The sequence below is a fragment of the Macaca thibetana genome, chromosome 1, assembly GCF_024542745.1.
Source record: "Macaca thibetana thibetana isolate TM-01 chromosome 1, ASM2454274v1, whole genome shotgun sequence".
Classification (NCBI taxonomy): Eukaryota; Metazoa; Chordata; class Mammalia; order Primates; family Cercopithecidae; genus Macaca; species Macaca thibetana.
In genome coordinates this window covers 184,509,837-184,535,550 of record NC_065578.1, presented here as the reverse complement: position 1 = coordinate 184,535,550, position 25,714 = coordinate 184,509,837, and the positions used below count along the sequence as shown (strand labels likewise).

At 38.4% G+C, this 25,714-nt stretch overlaps 1 protein-coding gene across 6 annotated transcripts in view; it reads left to right on the top strand.

The window, feature by feature from the left end:
* Positions 1-25,714, top strand: part of RALGPS2 (Ral GEF with PH domain and SH3 binding motif 2) — a 242,347-nt gene that overhangs the window by 94,913 nt on the left and 121,720 nt on the right. For all 6 annotated transcript variants that reach the window (XM_050783529.1, XM_050783520.1, XM_050783536.1 and 3 more), the window contains 3 exons: positions 13,883-14,022; positions 19,615-19,719; positions 20,751-20,801. In XM_050783529.1, the coding sequence (XP_050639486.1) occupies positions 13,966-14,022; positions 19,615-19,719; positions 20,751-20,801 (213 nt within the window). In that variant the 5' untranslated portion in view covers positions 13,883-13,965. The remainder of the gene's footprint in view (positions 1-13,882; positions 14,023-19,614; positions 19,720-20,750; positions 20,802-25,714) is intronic.

Sequence of the window (25,714 nt, the reverse complement as noted above, 5' to 3'; positions counted from 1 at the left end):
TCTGTCACCCAGGCTGGAGTGCAGTGGCCGGATCTCAGCTCACTGCAAGCTCCGCCTCCCGGGTTTACGCCATTCTCCTGCCTCAGCCTCCCGAGTAGCTGGGACTACAGGCGCCCGCCACCTCGCCCGGCTATTTTTTTGTATTTTTTAGTAGAGACGGGGTTTCACCGTGTTAGCCGGGATCGTCTCTCGATCTCCTGACCTCGTGATCCGCCCATCTCGGCCTCCCAAAGTGCTGGGATTACAGGCTTGAGCCACCGCGCCCGGCCTAATTTTTGTGTTTTTAGTAGAGACAGTGTTTCAGCCATGTTTGCCAGGCTGGTCTCGATCTCCTGGCCTCAAGTGATCTGCCTACCTCGGCCTTCCAAGGTGCTGGGATTACAAACATGAGCCACCACACCCGGCCCACCTTTATTTGTTTTAAAAAATTCTTTTTGCTTTATTTTTGCGTGACCGGGTTTGTTTGGGACTCTGGTCTTTAAGCTCTGAAATTCGTTCTTCTCTTTGGTTCAGTTTATTGATAAAGCTTTCAATTGTGCTTTGTTTGTTTGTTTTCTAGGCAGAGTCTTGCTCTTTTGCCCATTCTGGAGTGTAATGGTGCAATCGTGGCTTACTGCAACCTCTGCCTCCCAGGTTCAAGTGATTCTCCTGCCTCAGCCTCCCAAGTAGCTGGGATTACAGGCACATGCCATCATGCCTGACTAATTTTTGTATTTTTAGTAAAGATGGGGTCTCACCATGTTGGCCAGGCAGGTCTCAAACTCCTGACCTCAAATGATCCACCCGCCTTGGCCTCCTGTTTTTAAATTTCTTAAGTTCTTTAATTCCAGAAGCTCTGATTGATTTTTAAATTTTATTTTATTTTGGGTTCAGGGGTATGTATGCAGGTTTGTTATGTAGGTCAATTGTGTTTTGAGGGGTTTGGTGTAAAGATTTGTTTTGTTGCCCAGGTAATAAGCATAGTACCCAGTAGGTAGTTTCTCAATACTCTTCTTCCACCCTCCACCCTCAAGTAGGCCCTGGTGTTGTTGTTCCCCTCTTTGTACCCACTGTACTCAGTGTTTAACTCCCATTTATAAGTGAGAATATGCAATATTTTGTTTTCTGTTCCTGTGTTCGCTTAGGATAATGGCCTCCAGCTCCATCCATGTTTTTGCAAAGGACATGATGTCACTCTTTTCTATGACTGTGTAGTATTCCATGATGTATATGTGCCATATTTTCTTTATTCATTCTACTGTTAGTAGGCATTTAGGTTGATTCCATGTCTTTGCAATTGCAAGTAGTGCTGCAGTGAACATACATGTGCATATGTCTTTGTGTTGGAACAATTTATGTTCTTTTGGGTATATACCAAATAGTGGAATTGTGGGTTGAATGGCAGTTCTGCTTTGGGATCTCTGAGAAATTGCTAAGTTGCTTTCCACAGTGGCTGAATAATTTACATTCCCACCAGCAGTGTATAAACATTCCCAGTTCTCTACAGCCTTGCTGGCATCTGTTATTTCTTGACTTTTTAATGATAGCCATTCTGACTGGTGTGAGATGCTATCTCATTATGGTTTTGATTTGCTTTTCTCTAATGATTAGTGATGTTGGGCATTTTTTCATATACTTATTACCCATGTTTAGGTCTTCTGAGAAGTATCTGTTCATGTCCTTTGCCCACTTTTTAATGGGGTTGTATTTTGCTTGTAAATTTGTATAAGTTCCTTATAGATTCTAGATATTAGATATTTTTCAGTTGTGTAGTTTGAAAATATTGTCTTCCATTTTCTAGGGTATCTAATTACTCTGATAGTTTCTTTTGCTGTGCAGAAGCTCTTTAGTTTAATTGGGTCTCATTTGTCAGTTTTTGTTGCAATTGCTTTTGGAGTCTTTGTTGTGGTATCTTTGCCAGGGCCTGTGTCCAGAATGATATTTCCTAGGTTATCATTCCAGGGTTTTTATGGTTTTAAGTTTTACCTTTAAGTCTTTACTCCATCTCGAGTTGATTTTTGTATTTGTATATGGTGTAAGGAAGGGGTACAGTTGCAGTCTTCTGCATATGGTTATCTACTTACCCCATCACCATTTATTGAATAGGGAGTCTTTTCCCCATTGCTTGTTTTTGTCAGCTTTGTCAAAGATCAGATTTTAAGTGTATGGCCTTATTTCTGTGCTCTCTGTTCTGTTCCATTGGTTTGTGTGCCTGTTTTTGTAAAAGTATTGTGCTGTTTTGGTTACTGTAGTCTTGTGGTATAATTTGAAGTTGAGTAATGTGGTGCTTCCTGCTTTGTTCTTTTTGCTTAGGTTTGCCTTCACTATTTGGGCTCTTTTGAGGTTCCGCATGAATTTTAAAATAGTTTTTTCTAATCCTGTGAAGAATGTCATTGGTAGTTTGATAGTAATACCATTGAATCTTTAGATTGCTTTGGGCAGTGTGGCCATTGGCAAACAATATTGAGTCTTCCTAGCCATGAACATGGAATGCTTTTACATTTGTTTGTGTCCTCTCTGTTTCTTTGAGCAGTGTTTTATAATCTTCATTGTAAAGATAGTAAACCTCTCTAGTTAGCTGTATTCCTAGTTTTTAAATTCTTTTTGTGGCTATTGTGAATAGGATTACATTTTTGCTTTGGCTCTCAGTTTGGATGTTGGTGTAGAGGAATGCTACTGATTTTTGTACCTTCGTACTTTGTTCTCATTAGTTTGAAAGAATTTCTTGATTTCTGCCTTAATTTCATTATTTACCCCAAAGTCATTCAAGAACAGATTGCTTAATTTTCGTGTAATTATACAGTTTCGACTGAATTTCTTTAGTATTGATTTCTGTTTTAATTACACTGTGGTATGAGAGTATGCTTTGTATGATTTGGGGTTTGTTTTTTTTTTTTTTTAATGTAATGAGGATTGTGTTATGTCCGATTGTGGGTTGATTTTAAAGTATGTGCCTTGTTCAGATGAGAAGAATATATATTCTCTTGTCTTTATGTGGAATGTTCTGTAAATGTCTGTTAGGTCTATTTGATCAAGTGTTGAGTTCAGGTCCTGAATGATCTGCCTATCGTCAGTGAGGTGTTGAAATCTCCCACTATTATTGTGTGTTTGTCTGTGTCTTTTCATAGGTCTCTAAGAACTTGCTTTATGGATCTGGCTGCTCCGGTTTTGGGTGTGTATGTATTTAGTATAATTAGGTCTTGTTGAACTGAGCCCTTTACCATTATGTAATGCCCTTTTTTTAATCTTTTTTTTTTTAATCTTTGTTTAAAGTCTGTTTTGTCTGAAATTAGAATAGCAACCTCTGCTTTTTTCTGTTTTCTGTTTGCTTGGTACATTTTTCTCCATCCTTTTACTTGGAGCTTGTGGGCGCCATTGCATTTGAGATGGGTCTCTTGAAGACAGCATACAGTTAGGTCTTGCTTCTTTATCCAGTTTGCTACTCTGTGCCTTTTAATTGGAGCATTTAGTTCATTTACATTCAAGGTAAGTATTGAGATGTGTGGATTATTTCCTTTTGTCATGTTGCCAGCTGGTGGTTATGCAGACTTGTGTGGTGCCTTTATAGTGTTACTAGCCTGTGTACTTAAGTGTATTTTTATAGTGGCCAGTAACTGTCTTTCCTTTCCATGTTTAGCACTGCCTTCAGGACTTTTTGTAAGACAGATCTGGTGGTAACGAAATCCCTTAGCATTTGCTTTTCTGAAAAGGATATTATTTCTTCTTCGCTTATGAAGTTTAGTTTGGCTACATATGAAGTTCTTGGTTAGAAATTTTTTTCTTTAAGAATGCTGAATATAGGCTGATATGGTTTGGCTCTGTGTCCCCACCCAAATCTCATGTTGAATTGTAACCCCCAGTGTTGGTGGTGGGGCCTGGTGGGAGGTGATTGGATCTTGGGGGTGGTTTCTGATGCTTTAGGACCATCCCCCTAGTGCTGTCTCATGATAGAGTTCTCATGAGATCTGGTTGTTTGACAGTGTAAAACAACCAGATCCCTACTTTGTGCTTTCTCTCTCCTGCTGGCCATGTGAAGATATGCTTGCTTCCCATTTGCCTTCTTCTATGATTGTAAGTGTCCTGAGGCCTCCCCAGAAGCAGAAGCCTGTGCAGCCTGTAGAATCAGAGCTGATTAACGTCTTTTCTTTATAAATTACCCAGTCTCAGGTATGTCTTTTTTTTTTTTTTTTTTTTTTTTTTTTTTTTTTGAGACGGAGTCTTGCTCTGTCGCCCAGGCTGGAGTTCAGTGACACAATCTCAGCTCATTGCACAACCACCTCCTGGGCTCAAGCGATTTTCCTACCTCAGCCTCCTGAGTAGCTGGAATTACAGGTGTCCACTACCACGCCTGGCTAATTTTTTTTTTCTTGCACTTTTAGTAGAGACAGGGTTTCACCGTGTTGGCCAGGCTGGTCTCGAACTGCTGACCTCAAGTGATCTACCCACCTCAGCCTCCCAAAGTGCTGGGATTACAGGTGTAAGCCACCACACCCAGTTAGTGTGTCTTTATAGCAGTGTGAGAACTAACCAATACATAGGCCCATAATCTCTTATGGCTTGTAGGTTTTCCGCTCAAAGTACAGCCATTAGCCTGATGGGGTTCCCTTGGTAGGTGACCTACCTGCTCTCTCTGGCTGCCTTTAACATGGTTTCTTTCATTTTGACCTTGGAGAATCTGATGACTGTGTGTCTTGGGGTTGGTCTTCTTGTGTAGTATTTTTCAGGGATTCTCTGCATTTCCTGAATTTGAATGTTGATCTCTTTAGTGAGGTTGAGGAAATTTTCACAGACAATATCTTGAAATGTTTTCCAAGTTGCCTGTTTTTTCTCCCTTTCAGGGATGCCAGTGAGTCGTAGAGTTGCTGTCTTTACATAATCACATATTTATTGTTTTTTTTTTTGTTTGTTTTTGTCTGAGTTATTTTGGAAAGCAGGTCTTTGAGCTCTGAAATTCTTTCCTCATCTTGGTTGATTTTGCTGTTAAGACTTGTGATTGTATTCTGAAATTCTTGAAGTGAGTTTTTCATTTCCATCAGCTCAGTTTGGTTCTTTCTTAAAATGACCATTTCATCTTTTATCTCCTGTATTGTTTTATTGTATTTATTAGAATTTTTCGATTGGGCTTTGACTATTTCCTGAATGTCAATTATCTTCATCCTGTACATATTCTGAGTTCTATTTCTGTCATTTCAGCCAGGTTATGAATAATTGCTGGGGAACTAATGTAGTTGGGGTTAAGAAGACAGGACAGTCTGGCCTTTTGAGTTTCTGGAGTTTTTTGTACTAATTATTTCTTATCCATGCGGGCTGATATTTCTTCAGTCTCTGAAGTTGCTGTCCTTTGGCTTTTTTTTTTTTTTTTTTTTGGCTTTTATCTTCTTGGATGCCCTTGGGGGTTTGATTATGGTGTAAGGTGGGTTCTGTCGACTGACTTTGAGTCTAGTCTCCTCTTGTGGAGGAGCCCCCTCTGTTTACTGCCTCTATGCCTGCATTTCTTTTATTGGATGTTCTGGTCCATGGGGCTGCCTCATGCAAAGGCTGTATCCTTGCCGGGTAAGCCCTATTCTGCTCTTCATGTACTCCCCAGGAATCACAGTGTTGTCCCTGCCTATAGAATTCAGGCAGAAGCGAGACTCCTGGGTAGTCCCGCTACCTGTTGCAGGTATGGCCTGTCTGACTGCAAAAGGCCAGGCCAGGAGTGGGTGGAGTTGACCACTCTGTCATCTGGGTGTTTCCAGGAAGGCAGGAGGCTGTGCTCCTCAACAGATTTAGGCTGAAGTAGGACCACTGGGCTGGAAGCTGTAGCAGGTGCAACTTGCCTGGCTACCAGTAGCAGAGGTGGGTGGGGATGCCTGTCCTGCTGCCTAGGAGCTTTCTGGGATAACGGGAGGCTGTGCCATCCAGCTGAGTTCCCTCAGAGCACAACTATGGGCCAGAAGCTGTTTTGAACTCCTGGGCTCATAGCGATTCCCCCACCTCAGTCTCCTAAAGTGCTGGGATTATAGATGTGAGCTACTGTATCTGGCCTGATTTCTTTTTAAGATGTTTATCTCTTCCTTTATTTCCTAGATTGCCTTAGAAGTTTCTTTGTGTTGATACTTGACCTTGTCTTGGATCTTATTGAGCTTCCTTGCAGTCCATGCTTTGAATTCTTTATCTGTCATTTCTGAGTTTCCATTTTGGTTAGGGACCATTGCTGGAGACCTTTGTGATCCTTTGGTGGTGTCACTGTATTCAGATTTTTCATGGTGCAGAATTCTTGTACTGGTTCCTTCTCATCTGGAGACATTGGCACTTCTAATTTTTGTAATTATTTTTGTGCAGGCAGAATTTTTTTTTCTTTCTCTGTGATATTATTGATTTTTTCTTCCTTCTCTTTCCCCACTCCCTAGGGGGTGTGACTATAAAGAATGCTGGATAGGGTCTTGACTTTGCTTCTATAACCATAAGCACTTCTAATGGCAGATTTTTAATTGGGATATGCAGTTCTGCCTATCAGCCAGTAGAGGGCGCTTACGGGTAAGCGCTATCTGTGGCCAAAGTGGCTCGGTGTACACTTGATCTTTGTTTACTGGGAGATGTTGTCTGTTGCCTCAGGCAGTGGGCTGATTTGTGGAGTAAACAGTGGTCTGTGCTCCCTCCTCAGCCCTGGGGAGGTGTGAGGAGAGGTGGAAGGTGGGCAGGGCTGGACCAAGCAGGTTCACCTACAGTTCCCCCAGTGGCAGGCACAAGAACTAAGGCCAAAGGAGAATCCAGTGGGTGGCCACCAAACGTCCAGAAGTGTGTCCAAGTATGGAGCTGAGAAACCTCCTTGACCCCAAGTTCTCTGCACATAGATAGGGGCGGCCGACACTCATAATCCAGGAGAGTGGATTCTCCACATGCTTGGAGATATGCCTGGGGCCTGGGCGTGGAGCAGAGATAGCCCCCCATGCACCAGGATCTCTGCACAGGAATGGTAGGGTGGCTCACTCTGCTGTTCCAGATGAGCAGGTGCTCCAAATGCCTGGAGATCTGCCTGGATATGAAGCAGAGATGGGGACCCCCTGCACCTGGATCTCTGCACAGGAATGGTGGGGCTGTTCAGGCTATCAATCCTAGCAAACAGATGCTTTGAATGCCTGGAGATCTTCCTGGGCATAGAGCAGAGAGGCCCTGCTGCACCACGATATATACCCAGAAAGGGTGGGGCAGGTCAGGCTGCCAAAGCAGGCAAGTGGGTGCTTTGAATGCCTGGAGATCTGCCTGGACATGAAGTGGAGAGGACCCACCATGTGCAGGAAGGATGGGGTGATTCAGGCTGCTAGTCCATGCAAGCACGTGCTCCGTATGTTTGGAGATCTGCCTAAGTGTGAAGCAGAGAGGGCCCTACTGCACCATAATCTATGCACAGAAAGGGTAGGGTGGTTCAGCCTGCTGATCCATGTAAAGGGATGCTCTGAATACCTGGAGATCTGCCTGGTTATGGAGCAGAGAGGGCCCTGCTGCACCATGATCAATGTCCATGAAGGGTAGGGTGGCCCAGGCTGCTGGTCCAGGCAACTGGGTGTTCCGAATGCCTAGATTTATGCCTGGGGTGGAGTGGAGAGGGCCCTGCTGCACCATGATCTTAGGAGAGCATGCTGGGGCACCCAGCAGTAATATACAGAGACTGGTTTCAGGTCATCAAGCTGGCCCTGGCCGCAAGTCTCATTGTCCAGGAGAAAGTGCAGCTGTAGCAGCTCTCCCCGCCATCCAGGGCCTGCATTGGAGGAAAGCACAGTTCCAACACCCCAGTTAGCTTCAGGGATTAGGAGCAGCAATGTTCTGTTCCTTGGCTTGGGTTGCTCAGATCCCCAGGGAAAAGGTGTCACAAAGGGAGGCTCTCTGCCTTTCTTGAATACTGGGGCCTCACTTACTTTTATCAGCCTCTGTTCTCCTTCCCGGGATCTGGGTGTCGTTTATGATTCCACTGGGTTTCTGTTTTCCTTCCTGAATTAAAGCTTACAGAGTCGATTGCCTTTTTTTTTTTTTTTTTTTGAGAGAAGGTCTTACTTTCTTGCCTAGGCTGGAGTGCTGTGACATGATCACAGCTCACTGCAACCTCGGCCTCACAGGCTCAGGTGAGTCTTCTGCTTCAGTGTCATAAGTAGGTAGGACTACAGGTGCGCATCACCATGCCGGGCTGATTTTTTGTTTGTATTTTTAGGGATGGGATTTTACCGTGTCACCCGGGCTGGTCTTGAACTCCTAAACTCAAGCGAAGCAATCCACCCATCTCAGCCTCCCCAAGTGCTGGAATTACAGACTTGAGCCACCATGCGAAGCCCGCAGTTGATCTTTATGCACTATTCTGATATTTCCAAGTGGCTGATGCATGCTAAAAGCCTCTAATCAACCATGTTGGGGGAAAAACGATGCCACATTATCTTTATATTCACTTTATTTTCTCTGTCACACATATACATACTGTTTTCCTGAAATATTTAAGATTAGTTTGCATACTTCATACCTTTTTTTTTCTTTTCTTTTCTTTTCCTTTTTTTTTTTTTTGAGATAGAGTCGCGCTCTGTCGCCCAGGCTGGAGTGCAGTGATCTTGGCTCACTGCGTCCTCAGGCTCCCGAGTAGCTGGTCCAATAGGCACCCGCCACCAGGCCTGGCTAATTTTTGTATTTTTAGTAGAGACAGGGTTTCACCATGTTGGCCAGGCAGGTCTCAAACTCCTAACCTCAGGTGATCCACCCACTGCAGCCTCCCAAAGTGCTGGGATTACAGGTGTGAGCCACCAGGCCTGGCCACCCTTTTACCTCTTAGTATTTCTGTGTTTCTTAAAAACAAAGGTGTTCTTTTATGTATTTTTTTTTTTTTTTTTTTTTTGAGACGTAGTTTTGCTCTTGTTGCCCAGGGTGGAGTGCAGTGGCACGATCTTGGTTCACTGCAACCTCCTGCTCCCAGGTTCAAGCTATTCTCCTGCCTCAGCCTCTGGAGTAGCTGGGATTACAGGCGCCTGCCACCATGCCCAGCTAAATTTTGTATTTTTCGTAGAGACAGGGTTTCACCATGTTGGCCAGGCTGGTCTCGAACTCCTGATCTCAGGTGATCCAACTGCCTCGGCCTCCCAAAGTGCTGGGATTACAGGCATGAGCCACTGCGCCCAGCCTCCTTTTATGTATTAATAACTACAGGAAATTGTCACATGTAGGAAATTGATACAGTAATATACAGTCTATATTTCAATTTTGTGAATTACCAATAATATCTCTTAAAGCATTTACTACCATCCAATACAGGACCTTTAGTTGCCGTATCTCTTGCATTTCCTTTAAATTGTAATAGTTCTTCGGCCTTTCTCATAACGCGTTTTTTTAGAATATATTTATCAAATGTTCCTCAGATGAGATTTGTCCATGTCCTTGAGATTAGATTTCAGTTATGGGTTCCCAGCTTAACTTCTTGTCAGTTATGTTGTGTCCTTCCCAGAGTATCATCACATCCGGAGGCACATGATGTCTCTCTTTTCTCCATTGGTGTTAATAATTTTGATCTACTCAGTTAAGGGATTGTCCAGTTCTTCACACAGTATAGTTACTTATTTTTTTTTTCTTGTAACTAATAAGCAGTCTGTGAGGAAAAAACTGTTTTTGTTCTTTTACTTTTTTCTAATTAATGTCTTTGTAGGAAATTTAAAAATATACAGGTAAGCTAAAGTTAGGGAAAAATTGTCTTATGAACCTAGCGATAACCACATTTTAGTGTATGTTGGTGCATCTCTCTTCTTTATGTTATAATAATGATTACCAAAAAGGATTATACCTTACATACTGTTTGGTAAATTGCTTCATTTATATAGCAGTATATTATAAATATTTTTCATGTGTCAGTAAGTATTACAGTATTTTAATGGCTGCATAGTTTTCCATTGTGTAGCAGTCCTTTGCCTATAGATTATTCTGTGATGTTCAGTTTAGCCTCACATTCAGGTACAAGAGATCCTTAATGGCTGTCCCCTAGGGCTTAGGGAATCTCTTCCACCCAAGAGCCTCCAACCATGAAATCTCGATGTCTGTCTTATGCCATCAGCACTACCATGTTGTTTTTCTGTTCTGCTGTTCCATACTAATGTGCTATGTTCCTTTCTCTGACCATTTCTAGGTCCACAGTAGTACACTTTTGTCAAATATTTAAACCTATTTCTGATTCACTTGGGTTGTTTTCATGCTTTAACTGCTAATATTGTATCTGGATGTTAGTTTTTTTGTTTGTCTTATTGCAAATACAGACTATTATGAGTTAAGTGAACTTTTATGGGGTAGTCTTTTGAGTAGAGCATCTGGCCAAAATACCTTCATACCCACCAAAAACAAAAACACAAAATATTTGGAGCACAGTTTATCTTTTTATATGGAACTTCTTTTCTATTACCTGAATTTCTAGTTAACCTATATTCATATTTTGGGTCAGGTATCTTAGGAGATCTCAGCTCTTGTCTATGAGGATTACTTAGCAAATTATCTTGAGTGAACTTTCTATACAGGAGATAAAGCGTAACCTTTAAATGCATTATTTTATAGATTTTTCTCCCTTTAATATTTAATCATTTGAAAGTCTGTCTTCCCCCACAAGTTGTTTAGTTTCAAGCTGTTTAGGTATATGGAAATATAACCTCTCTATGTAGATGTGGGACAGTTTACAAATGAATCTGCCGGTACTTTCATAGTTTAGTTCAAATTTGACAAAATTATATCTGGAAGACTTAGATGTAGGATCTCTTTTTATTGACTGAAGGCAAAACAATTTTAACTCAAATGAATGAAGTAACTTTGTTATTTTTAAAGTCTTTTTTGAGACAGAGTCTGGCTCTGTCTCCCAGGCTGGAGTGCAGTGATGCAATCTCGGCTCACTGCAACCTCCACCTCCCGGGTTCAAGCGATTCTCCTACCTCAGCCTCCCAAGAAGCTGGGATTACAGGCGCGGTCCACCACACCCGGCTAATTTTTTGTATTTTTAATAGAGATGGAGTTTCGCCATGTTGGCCAGGCTGGTCTCGAACTCCTGACCTCAGGTGATCCACCTGTCTTGGCTTCCCAAAGTGCTGGGATTACAGGCGTGAGCCACTGCACCAGCCTATTTTTAAACTTTTCTTTACACTTTGAGAAATAATGTCTGCTATTTTATAGATGGCGATGTAATAGTGATACCCTGTCTCTTAAAAAATGTAAAAAATTAGCCGGGCATGGTGTTGCACACCTGAAGTCCCAGCTACTCAGAAAGCTGAGGTGGTGGGAGAATTGCTTGACCCCAGGAATTGGAGGCTGCAGTGAGCTAAGATTGTGCTACGTGCTCCAGCCTGCACGACAGAGCAAGACACCATCTCTTTAAAAAATGGCTGTTGTGATGTTGGTAGTCATGTTGAAAGATCTTGTCATTTATAACGCTAACAAAAGTAAATAAAATATTAAAGCATATATTTGGTATATTTAATGTGAGCTTTTCTGGGTGCAAAGTATAGAAAAGTCTTTGAGGCACATACTAAAATAATAAACCTGTATCTCTTTTAGAACTTGTAGTATTTTCGTAATATCATATAAGCCTCTCTGTTACTCTTCAACATTATTAAATACTATTGACATGTACATTTGTAAGTAGTTATGAAGAGTTTATATTCTTTAAGGTATGCTTTGCTGTATTTTAAAATATGTAATGGATTTCATTATAACCTTAATTTTCATGAAATATATGAGTGACATTTTATTTTAAAAGCAGAGAAGGCCAGGTGCAGTGGCTCAGGTCTGTAATCCCAGCACTTTGGGAGGCCAAGGCTGGCAGATCACCTGAGGTCAGGAGTTTGAGACCAGCCTGGCCAACATGGTGAAACCCTGTCTCTATTAAAAATATCCAAAATTAGCTGGGTGTGGTGGCTTGTGCCTATAATCCCAGCTATTCAGGAGGCTGAGGCAGGAGAATTGCTTGAACCTGGGAGGCGGATGTTGCAGTGAGCTGAGATCATGCCATTGCATGCCAGCCTGGGCAACAAGCAAAATTCTGTCTCAAAAAAAAAAAGAGAAAACGTGATTCTTCATGCTTATAGTTTACAAATATTTTAATATTGCTCCTGGTCTGTATTACCTTTTTTTAAGTAATAGTAATAAATTGTATATTTTGATATGTAAAGTAAGTTAAAGATATAACTCCTTTAACTATTAAAGTCTTTTTCTTAGCACTAGGGGGCACCCCTGATTTATAAATTCATGTTATACTTAATCTTGCCTAGAAACTGGAGTGAAATGAAATAATTTGAAAAATATCTTGCAAACTGAGAGACTCTGTTCAGAGAAGCTGGATTATCAAGCTGGTTTTGTTGTATAGCAGTATAAATATAAGTTGATTCTTAATAATATAAGGATAATGAAGCTTATAGAATGAGATAGTTTAGGTAGGAGGAAATTGTTTTATAGTTTATTCATTTTCACATTGATTTTCTAAGTGGGTGCTGTTAAATGGTTTTAAAACTTCATGATTTTGAATATATTTCTATTTAAAAAATTCTAGCGCAATGTTCTGCTCTTAGCAGGTGCCTAGGCTGTATCTGAATAAATTCAAGATGTGACTGAAGGCTGCTATCATTAGTAATAATTTTTAAGCATTTCAAAACCAAGAGCATGTTTTAGTACATCTAGGAAACAGATCTTAGCCATTCTCATTTATTGTGTTTGCAATTAGGATTTTTAGTGATACTCAGCAACAATTGCTTCCCAAAGATATATTTCTAAGGTGTTGTCTTTTCTTTTTTATTTAAGAGACTCTGTTGAATTTAAGCCTTATGGGGATTAAGTAGGTAGTAGCATCTGCATCTTCATTGCATCATATTAATAGCATATTTACTAGTACCCACACTGTTTTAGGTGTTTTGTGTATATTATCTCATTTCTCTTCACCACAACTCTATGAAGTGTAGGTACTTATTATCCCTATTTTATAGATGAGAAAACTGAGTACAGAAAAGTTAAAATTTCCTGGGTTTACACAGAGGTAATGTGGTTCCAAAATTTGTACTTTTAAATCACTATATCCTATATTGCTTCTCCAGAGAAAGGAAACGTAGCATTGAAGTAATTATTATTGACATTTAAAACTCAGCTTTTAAAGTGAATATAACATAGAGTACCTAATTTATAGACACTTAACATTTCTCTTATGAAATACATCATAGATCTTTAAAGTTGAAAAGGGATCTTAAAGTTCATTTACCGCTGTCATTTTACAGAGAGGAAGAAATTCTAACCTAGGGAGGTAAAATTACCTACTCAGTTTATATGGCAAGTTATTTATGGAAAGATATTAGAACTTGAAGTAAGTACTCTGATTTCCAGTAAAGTAGAAAATCTGTGTTGTGGAAAGAGTATTTGACTAGAATTTTGATGGCTTGAAACTTGATCTTGGCTCCTTATTTGCCATCCTGTGTCCTCAGAAGTTCTGTGTTTCTTTATTATGTGGGTATGATGTATCTTCCCTAAGCGTATTCAGTATTGTTGATTTACGGGTGTCATTTGGATCACTAAAAATTTATTGTGTTGTGGTATGTGTTACTTTGCCATGCGTTTTTTTTTTTACACATTTTATTTACTTTAAAAAAGTTGTACATTTGATTTTTTTCCCTCACAATAACCACTTAGCGAAAAGTTATGCTTTTGATTTGCTTATGAAGAACATAACAGTAACATCTATTGAATACTGTTTATTTGGTGTTTCTAGTTGTTTGAAAAGAGCATACAAGATTGTCCTCAATCTGGATTTAGTGGCTGAGCTAAAAAAATAGAGTTTAGTGAAGTTGAAATATTTTGTTTCTTGTCATGGTGGTAGGCATAGAGTTGTTTTCTTAAACTTCGAGGGAGGACATTTGCTTAACTTTTTTATTTTTTACAGGAATAATGTATTTGTGGCCTTGGACATGAGGCAATCAGTCCTCTGTTGCTGTTAACATAAGGTCAGGGACTGATGAGGAAAGCATGGACCTAATGAACGGGCAGGCAAGCAATGTCAATATTGCAGCTACTGCTTCTGAGGTAAGATACTTAAGAAGCTTAGGTATAAACTTTCTTACCTGGCTTTCTAAGTTTTCAAGCATTATGTTTGTTCACATACTTAAATCAGAAGTGCATTTAGTGCAGAAGTACATGTGCAGAAGTACACATATTTTAACTTTTACTTTAGTGATTCATATGTTTGCTGTGTATCATAGATATACTTAATCCTTATCTACTTAAGATACTTGAAAAATAATGGCAAATAATGGTAACTCATACAACTCTTTATTTTTAAAAGAAACATTTGGTTCTTGGGTTAAAGTTTAGCATTTAAGATGAAGATGTGAAGACTGAACTAGATGCTCACACCTCTAGTGAATATATTATGATTGTATTTTTGCCCCAACTTTTTTCTTTTTTTTCTTTTTTTTCTTTGTGTATAGATCTAGAGAACTTGCCTGCTTTCCTTAGTAACTTTAGCATCTCGCTTCTATATTTCTTCTTTATTTTTCTCTTAGTATATTGGAAGAGAATAATGTTTATGACCCTTTAACACCTTGACCTCAAAGTTCCTTAATAGCCTCAACTCCATTCCAAAATGGGCTCCATTTTGCCCCAGCCAGTTACTTAGGCCTTGATATCACTGAAAATATTCTAAGTCTGTGGTTTCCATTGTTTTTCTTATGTAGATTATTTATTTTTATCTCTAGTCCTGGCTTCCCTCATGAATTTTATTAAGCATTTTTGATAGACCAGACATTTGTAATGTCCACAATATCAAGTTTCTTATTACTGTTCTGCTCCACAACTGTAAAGAAAATAGTCCAAGCCTTTTATCTAACTTACATTAATAGCATCACATTTCCATAGCCATCTAAGTTTAAATCTTTAGATGTGTGGTTTTTTTGTGGGGGGGTTTGAGACAGAGTTTTGCTTTCGTCGCCCAGGCTGGAGTGCAGTGGTACGATCTTGGCCTTCTGCAACCTCTGCCTCCCGGGTTCAAGCAATTCTCCTGCCTCAGCCTCCCCAGTAGCTGGGATTACAGGCGCTTGCCACCACACCTGGCTAAGTTTTGTATTTTTAGTTGAGATGGGGTTTTTATCATGTTGGTCAGGCTGGTCTTGAACTTTTGACATCAGGTGGTCCACCTGCCTTGGCCTCCCAGAGTCCTGGGATTACAGACATGAGCCACCGCGCCCAGCCAATGTGTTGTTAATTAACTTTGTTTTGCCCACCACAACCATTGTCTCATCATAGCAGAGAGAGTCCACTAGCAAGACGGAAGTTACAATCTTATATAATGTATTCATGGAAGTGACATCTCATCTCATTTTCCATATTCTGCTGATCAGAAACAAGTCACAGGTTCTGCCCACACTCAAGGGGAGAGGATCACACAGGGGTGAGAATACCAAGAGATAGAGATCTTCAGCAGCTATCTTAGAGCCTGTCCACTGTGCTTTATCTCTGGGATCCAGTACTTTTCTCCTTATTTCTGTTACTGTACTACCATCTTAGCTTGGTCATTTATTATTTCTTGTCTAGATTAGTGCCATGGCCTTATATTTGGTATTGCACTTAGATTTTCTGTTGTTTCTGGTCCTTTGACTGAAATTTAAGATTAGTATTCTTAAAATACAACTCTTAAACTTTATCTTTTCCCAAAACTGTCTGTGGTTCCTCATTGCCTACTAATTAAATTCAAATGGTCACTCGGCCTTTTATTCAAGACTTTCTTCAAAATGGCCCCAAATTTTTGGATTTAATCCCTACTCGTCCTCTACTTGAAACTTTATAGTCTAATGAGAGAATACTACATTTGCTGGTGTCTGTATAAACCATTACATTTTCCTTCTTCTGTCATAACTTTGCCTACACCAATTTTTCTAGCTGGAATTTTTCTTCCCATTCTGGTGTGTCCCCTCCCCATCACTGCACACACAAAACATTTTGTCTTTCAAACATATTTCAAATGCTATGCTTTTAATAAAGCTTTTCCTAATCCCTTAAACAGATGGGAGCTTTCCTATTTTTAAAACTGTCACTTAGAAAAATCTCTTTCTATAATTTTTTCCATAAATTTATACATAGCTTTTTTATATTTACAACAATAGGATTATATTTATATATATGTTTGTAATATATGTTTGTTTTCTTCATATATTTGTAACCATATTTCTTGAATATGTTACATATGTGTATATATGTGTATATTTTTAACTATTCAGAAATACCTGTTCTAGTATCATAGGAAGCAGAATACAAATATTTGTTAAATAAAATAGGTCATTCACTTGTACAAACAATTCTGTTGACTTTACTAAAAGTGAATTAATTACACCAGGCTTCAGAGTAGTATAATTAGCAGATGTAAAGTAAGAATGAATTACTTAAATTACTTACCACCCTTTAAATTGTCCATTTATTGTGGCAAGAAAATAAAATTAAAATTTTGTATTTTTCCACCTTCTCTTAAAATACAGATCTAGTAACATCAAAGTACAAATTTCTTATAGAAGTGATAAGTTTACAGAATGGATAAAATACTTTATCTTGGTTGGCTGACTTATCCTTTCTCATTACCTTTTATATTTAACCTGTGTTTGAAGTTTCTGTTAGTAGGAGAATTACAGTGAACTTGTTTTCAGACATTTAGAAGTATCAGTAGTTTTTGAGTCATGCCTTGAATGAATTACTGCTGTTCTCCTGGTGAACATTATTGCATTGTGTCTTATCATTACCAATTTATTACTGGTATTAGGGAAGCACGTCAAAATGCACACTAGTAATTTTTTAAGCCTCTAATGGCATTAAGAAGGAAAAAAGAGAAGTGTTCATTCTCTTTGATAAGCAATAAAATTGTCATGATGATTTACTAACTTGGCTGAGTTAAAAACTTGGAGAAAATTACTGATTTATGTTTATGATTCATGTGTTCATCTGACAGAATGCATCTAGTTATTTGGACAGCTATTGGATTAGTGTATACTGCTTAACTGATGTCTATTTGAATACTTAACATTATGAATAAAATTTTGTATTAGTTTTGGGACATAAAATAATATTGTTGACATACTATAAACTAGTCATAGTTACAGAGATTAAACACAGGAAGTGAAACTCCATTTTATTTATGAGGTTTCTGCTTTATTGAGGTTTCTGCTTGGATTCATTCACTGGATTTCAGGTTTCTGCTTGGATTTATAAAGAGCTTAGAATTCACTCCTGTCCTCACAATGGGAACAAACTGAAAATCAATAACTCCTCTTAGCTCTATCAGAGAATTGCTATCACAGAGCACATTTAACAGTGATGCCCTGAAATCTGGAGAGATAGGCAAATAGAGAATCACAGCTTACAGGAGCAGAAGTCAGTGGAGCCACGTAAACCCTAATTGATGAACTGCTGGAGACTGTGTGTGGACTAGCTTGAGAGTTAAAAACTCCTTGGGGGTCCAGTCTTGGCTTCTTCTCACCCTCTACTTTTCTGATTTTTATTACCTCTAAGATGCCCACAAGCTTCTCACAGTAAAGACAGAAAAAAATTCCCTTCTGCTTCTAGCAGGGGGAGGAAAGAAATAGCCATTTTGAAATACACCCAGATAGAAAGTAAACATATTGAAATATGCCCAGAGCATTCTGTTCTCCACCTGCCCTCAAGGGGAACTACTTCACCAGAGCCTAACTCACTTGGGAGAGGAAAAAGCCTCAACTTCAAGCCCTTCCAGACTTCCTGTCTCACCTAAGCAGAGCCAGGGGGACAGAGAATCATTTGTGAAGTTCACAGTCTGGGGACACACTCAGTGAAAGACTAAAACTGAATAATAGGACTATAGGATACTCTCTCCCCAGCAACCCCTCAAATACACACACATACTCTGCCTACCCCCACCACATCAGCAGGGCTTCTGTATAATACTAAGATTTCAGCTGAAGGCTGCAAGGCTGAAACTAAGAAGGGATTTCTAGGGAAACCCAAAGACAACAGAGGATAAAAAAATAAGGATACTAGAGGAAATTGAAGACTCAGACACCTATAACAATACCAAATTATAAGCACAGTATAATGCCTAGCATGATAAAAAATAAACCCTTAACAGTAGTAAAGGCCTATTCAACCTGAGTTCCTATTACCCAATGTACCATTTCTAGCTTTCAACAAAAAATTACAAGCCATGCTAAAAGGCAAGGAAAAAAACACAATTTGAAGAGATAAATCAAGCAACAGAACCACTCTCATATGGCAGAGATTTCGCAATTATCAGACTGGGAGTTAAAATAACTGTCATTAATATGCCAAAGGCTCTAATGAAAAAAAGCGTATAACATGTGAGAACAAATGGATAATATAGACAGGGATATTGAAACTATTAAGAATCGAAAAGAAATACTAGAATTCAAAAGCACTGTGACAAAAATGAAGAATGCCTTTGGTGAGCTAACCAGTACCAGTAGACTGGTGACCAGTAGACAGCCAAGGAGAGAATCAGTGAGCTGGAAGACATGTCAGTAAAACTTCCCAAACTGAAATGCAAAGAGAAAATAGAATGAAAAAAAAAAGGAACAGAATAGCCCAGGACTGTGGGACAGTGACGAAAGGTGTAGCATATGCATAATGGGAACACCAGAAGGACAGGAGAAAGAAGCAGAAGAAATATTTGAAGTAATAATAGTTGAGAATTTTTCAAAGTTAATGACAGATCCCTTTCTTTGTAATGATCATGGCTCGATATTTAGTATTTAGCTGCTACTAAAAGAGAGGAAAAGCAAAAATGAGGCATAATGACAAGTGCTTAAAACTAATATATAATAGCTAGTAGGTTGATCTGTGTACTGTGCTAATTGAAACTTTGGTTAATTTTTTTGCTGTTATCTGTAGCCTCATATCCTACTACCATTTAAAAGAGCCTGATCTAAATATTCTCATATTGATGTTCCTCTGAATTTAGCCAACTGATACAGAATATATTATTATGTCATGGCACAGACGAAGTGGAAAATTTTTAACAGTAATAAGATTTTCAGGGCCAAAATCCACCGTTCATTCTGCCTATAGCCACAGCATATTCAAACTTGAAACAGTAATTTTTAAGCAGGGAAAACTTAAATTTGTAATATAATAGGTAGAATAGTATTAATTGTACTATCACAGACAGATCACATAACTAAGAATGGATTATGTGTAACTCTGTAATTAACAGCATTCTGAATATTTTCTGATGACTTATGTTATAAAGCTAATTTGTCTTTTTCTTACTAAAAATTAGTTTTAAAAATTTTAAATAGGTGTATAGCCTTCTCCCCTGACTTCCCTTTACCTTATTTGAGAATCATTGAACTAGTTAAAAATCATTTATTTCTATAGGAAATGATAGGTTGTCAGGATGAGGAAACTGACACACAAGAAAATAACTCATTCAAGAACCTAAAAATTGAAAGTCACAGTTTTAGATTTCAAGTTGTCCGACCCTTTATCTGGTACTCTAACAACTAAGCAGCATATTCTGCTCAGCTTTTCTGCAGCATTTGTTAACCTTCTGTTTTGTTTTCTCAGTTTTTAAGGCCAGTCTAGTTTCTGTCACTTGAATGTGAGACAGGATTAAAAAGGCTGCATTTTCTTTCACTTTAACAGAAAAGTAGCAGCTCTGAATCCTTAAGTGACAAAGGTTCTGAGTTGAAGAAAAGCTTTGATGCTGTGGTATTTGATGTTCTTAAGGTTACACCAGAAGAATATGCGGTAAGCCTCCTACCTCTGCCTTCTCCAGTTTTGCACATAATTTACATGTTGGTGCTATTGAGTTAGAATTTGTAGGTCCAGCAAAAGAGATGGCTTTTAAAAAGCTGGATATGGGAATTATTGGGAAAGATGGTACAGCTGTGGAGCAAACAGAGGGATGAAGTGGGAAAAGTAAGAAAAGCTGTACATTTTTTTAAGGACAGCTTTATAAGTTACACTTCAATTTACTAAGTAGCAATATGTATTTACCATTATGGTAATTGCTTTCATCCCTCTATACCATTTCTCTAAGCCAACTATATTTTATTGACATATCTAAGAAACATTTTTACGGTTTTTTTTAATTAAAAAATTGAAAAATGAAATGTGAAGGTGTTGTTGGATGAAAGGTATCTAGAAAAATATTTGTTTCTTAATATAAATTTGTTTTCTCATTCTCCTTTAATTTGTTAACAGAATATATTGATTTCCTAATGTTAAACCGTTCCTGCATTCCAGAGATAAACTGTGCTTGGTCATAGCATATTATTCCTTGACAGTGTTGAATTTTGTTTTATATCTGTAGCCATAAGTGGGATAGGTCCATAGCATATAAAGCTCTTAGATATAATGTTGGCTTTAGTGTAGTTTCATTATATTTTTTTTAAGTTAGGAAGAAAACCTTTTTAGTAATACCTGATTTTATACCACTGTTTGAGGAGCTGTAATTTAATCATCATAACAAGAACACTGCTACATGAACTTACCTGGTTTTTATTTTTTGATTATAATTTAATGTGACTGTCCAAATTTTTAAAATTATTTTTATTTTTTAACTTTACACAATTTATCTTCCAAGAAAATACAGATAGCCATGAGATAATTAGAAATAATTCTATTTAATGGTACAGGGGCTAAATTTTATTTTCCATAAGCCCTTATAAAATTGAGTATTCGGTAATATTTTAGTATAGAATATAATTTTAATTTAGGTTACGTGTTATGGTATTGGATTCCAAAGAAGAAATTATCATTTTCACTTTATATTTCAGGGTCAGATAACATTAATGGATGTTCCAGTATTTAAAGCTATTCAACCAGATGTAAGTAGTTTTGAGAATGTTCCTTTTAAATATAGAAAACGATCAATCTCAAATTAATGTGTATTAGAAATGTCAAATTATACTTCATATTAATTTTAAAATGTTTAAAGCTTGTTTTGTAACTTATCTACATACTATTTGGGCCTCAGAAACCCATGTAGCATTCATAGCAGTACATTATTGAGTCATAGATGGGCCTATACTTGACCCTTGAACAAAGTGGAGGTTGGGAGCACTGACCCTTGCTTAGTGAAAACTCTTTCTATAACTTGATTCCCCACAAACTTAATTTCAAATAGCCTGCTGTTGACCAAAAGCCTTACTGGTAACATAAACAATCAACTAATGCATATTTTCTATGTTATATGTATTAATTACTCGGTTCTTACAATAAACTAGAGAGAAAATGTTACTGAGAAAATCATAAGGAAGAGAGAATGTATTTACTATTCATTAAGTGGAAGCGGATCATCATAAAAGGCTTTGTCCTCATTATCCTCACATCTAGTAGGCTGAGGAGGAAGAGAGATTTGTTCTGCTATCTCAGGGGTGGTAGAGGTGGAAGAAAATACGTGTATAAGTAGACCCATGTGTTGTTTACAGGTCAGCTGTATTTGAATCATTTTGATTGATTTGGCTCCATTACTTACTAAAGGAAATAGACTTAGGGAAGCTGAATGATTTACCTATTACTTTGAAGCTTTTTAATGGGAAGATGGAAATTTGAAACTGGGTTTCACCACTAACTGTAGTAATCTTTTCCCTTACATCTTTATTTTGTGACTTAATAATATGACTACATTGACATTTTGGAGAGAAGAGAAAGGATCAAGAAACACATCATTTGTTTCTAATGAAAACAAAGGGACTGGCATTATACATCTGTCCACTATAAGCATTGGGTGGGGGTGTGTGTATAGTGTTCCTATCATTTTCACATCCTGAGTATGATGGTATCTCTGTTTTACTGATGAGGAAACAGTGATCATTGTCTTTGGTACACAACTAAGTGGTGGAACTGGGTTTCAGACTCTCAAATCTGATTTTTTTTTAACCTCTTATCTAGTATTTCAATGTGATTTTGTATTCCAAACAAAGTCATTGATAATCCTGAAATTCACTACTATAAAATAGATACATTTTTAGTTCTTTTGGTAACAAAATATAGTGTATTCATTGTGATATTTACAAGTCTGTAGTGGCCCTGAACACTGTAATGACTATAAGTTTCCATTTATGTCCTACATGATTTAAATCGTATTAGTCCTGTGATTTTCAAGTAAGTTACTTACTGTCTTGGTATCTCAAGTTTGGTACCTATAAATGAAGGGGTAGGCCTCAATGATCTCTTAGTTCCCATCATTTCCACAATTCTGTGTTTTCCTAACTTTTCCCCCATACCACAGAGGGCTTTCTAAATAGAACCATTGGATTAGCAATAGAAGAACAATATATTCTATAAATAAAGCACAAATAGAAAATGACTTTTGTATTTAAATGGCAAAAAAAAAAAACCCAGAAATATTTATTTCTTCACCTCCCTGAAAAACAATCAAAAAAATTGAAATTCTTTATACAAATTGTATTTTGACCTAAAATTCACGTGTCTTCTCCTTAGGTGTATTTTTTTCCTTTTGAATGAACTGCAACAGTTGTATTGCTGATGAGATCAGTGCTGTCTAGTAGAAATATAGTATAAACCATTTGTATAACTGTGTCTTCTGGTAGCCACATTATAAGGTAAAAAGAAAGGTGAAATTGATTTTAATGACTTTATGTAACCTACATAGAAAATATTATCGTTTCAACTTGTAATCAGTGTAAAAAATTACTGAGATATCTTACATTCTTTTTTCTCCACTAAGCTTTCAAATCCAACATATACAACAATTAGTACATCTTTATTTGGAGTAGCCATTGGTGGCTAGGAGCATTGAAGATCCAGATAATACTACTTGAAGACATAGACTTCACATCTATGGGAACTTTTTATTCCCTTGCGGCATCTGATAGTACTTTGTGAAACTTAGAAATAAACCTTAAAATTCCCTTGACCTTCACTCCTTTTATTTTATCCCATTGATTTTTTTTTTAGCCTCCTAAGTATCTTATCTATCCAGTCTGTCTCTACTCCCAACACCCCAAAGTGAAATACCATCTTCTCTCAAGTGAGTTATTGCAGTGACCTGTTACTTGATCTACCTGCATTTACTTTGACCCCTCGAAATGCTTTTTTATCCAGTAGCCATGGTAATCTTTTCAGCATCTGTTGAATCTGTTCATATGATCGCTCTGCTTAAAACACTTCTTTGGCTTCCTGTTGCTCTGAGGATAAGAACCATCTTAATATGGTTTACAGATCTCTTCACAGTTTTACCTTTTTCTACCTTCTGCAACTCCATCTTGCATCTTTCCTATCTCTTTCTGGTCTAAGGTATACCAGCCTTCCTTTAGCCCCTCTCACTGCTGAACCTGTGCACATCCTAATTAACTCCTACTCATCTGTCAGTTCTCAGCTCTAGTTTGACTTTCTCGGGTAAGCTTTTTGTCTTTCTACAGGGTCACCTAGCACTCTACTTTTTCACTGGACTTGTCAATTGCAATTTTACATTTGTGTTGTGATTTAACAAATATTTACTGGATGCCTATTGTATGCCTGTTATATTCTATTGTAAAAATCTAGTTTAGTTTAGAAGGTATAGTAGTAAGCAAACACTAAAATTCCTGCCCTCATGGATCTGATATTTGAGTGAGGTTAGCTATACAGTGTCATGAAAAACAGAGAGAGAAGAGAATAGGAAGTGTGAGGGTAGTGGGAGTTGCAACTTTATATAGGATGATCAGGGAGACCTTACTGAGAAGATGACATCTGCGTTAAGACCTAAAGGAGGTGAGTGAGAGAGCAAGCCATATGGGTGTTTGGGGAAATAGTATTCCAGGCAAAGGGAAAGCCAGGGCAAAGGCCAGTGAGCTACAGTGAGTAAGCAAGGGAGGGAATGTACCACAAGATGAGAGGTAGGGTGAGGGCTAGATGTTGTAGGGCCCTGAACACCATTGTGAAAAAGATGGGAAGCCATTAGAGCATTGTGAGCAGATAGTGACATTTTCTGCGTTAGGTTTTAAGTCACTCTTTTTTTTTCTTTCCTTTTTTTTTTTTTTTTTTTTTTTTTGACAATCTTGCTCTGTCACCCAGGCTGGAGTGCAGTGGTGTGCAGCTTACTGCACCCTCCACCTCCCGGGTTCAAGTGATTATCCTACCTCAGCCTCCCTAGTAGCTAGGACTCCAGGTGCGTGCCACCATGCCCAGCTAATTTTTGTATTTTTAGTAGAGACAGGGTTTCACCATGTTGGCCAGGCTGGTCTCAAACTTCTGGCCTCAAGTGATCCACCCACGTTGGCCTCCCCAAATGCTAGGATTACAGGTGTGAGCCACTGCGCCCCGCCTTAAGTAGCTCTTTCGGACTGCTGACTAGGGTATGTGGCAAAGTGAGCATAGGGGAAGAAGAGGTGGTACCAAGGACTGAATCAGGGAGACCACGTGAGAGATGAAGGTGGCTTAGATCAGGGTGGGAATGGAAGAGATAAATGAGAAGTTGCCAGACATTGTATGTGAAATGAGTCTAGGATGACACCAAGGTTTTTGGCCTGAAGCCAGATGCATGTAGTTGATATTCTCTGGGATAAAAAATTATTATTGTTGTCCTATACAACTCCTGGGGCTGCTATTCATATAAAATATAACGTACAATGCACCCTTGTGGAGAAAGGCTAGAGGAACAGATTTTGAGGCAAGAGCAGCAGTTTGGCTTTGGACATACTTACTTTAACATGCCTGTTAGACAGCCAAGGAGAATGTTGAGTTAGGGAATGTATACTGGTATATATTTCCAATCCAGTCTAGAAATATGGACATGTCAGCGTAGAGGTGGTATTTAAAAGTGTGGGTGAGATTATCAAGAGAGTGAATACAGATACTTGATTTGCTTGCCTCTCCACTAGATCTTGAGCTACGTGAGGGCAGAGACTGACAATTTTTGCTTACTGTTTTATCTGACTGGCACGTAGTAGAAGCTCAATATTTAGAATGAGAGGATGAACATAGTATTTAGTAAACGTCTGCCCAATGAGAGAGTGTTTTTAAAAATTGACAGCAGTAACTATTGGAAGAAATGATGTAGCACCAAAATACTTTTAGTTTTTTTATTTTGGAGACAGAGTCTGGCTCTGTTCCCCAGGTTGTAGTGTAGTGGCGCAATGACGCCTCACTGCATCCAGGACCTCCCAGGCCCAAACGATCCTCCCACCTCAGCCTCCCAAGTAGCTGGGACCATACACACGTGCCACCATGCCTGGCTAATTTTTTATTTAATTTTTTTAGAGACAAGGTCTCGTTATGCTGCCTAGGCTGGTCTCAGACTCCAAGGCTCAAGTGATCTCCTGCCTTGGCCTTCCAAAGTGCTGGGATTACAGGTGTGAGCCACTGTGCCCAGCCAAAATATTCTAATGTATTAGTCTCATGTGAACACTAGGAGTGTATTAAATCTGGCCAGTAGAAAAAAGCCTTTGTTATCTGGCAGAAAAATGTTTTTGAAATTTAGTATGATATATTAAAGACATATAACAAAGCATAGTAAATAATAAGGTAAATTCCTTGTACCTAACCAGTACTAATAAAGGCCTTCTGCATTCTCCCACCAAGGTAACCACCATCCAGTATTGGTCTATATCATTCCTGTCTATTTAGTTATATTTTTTCTTTAAGTATAGGTATCCCTTAACACATGCTATTGCAGTTTTAAATATTTTATGTAGCTGGTGTTGTATTGTTTTGGTCTTTTTAGCATGCTTTTGATGGTCAGCATTGTTGATTAGCATCTATGTTGATATATACACTTTAGTGCATTAATCACTGG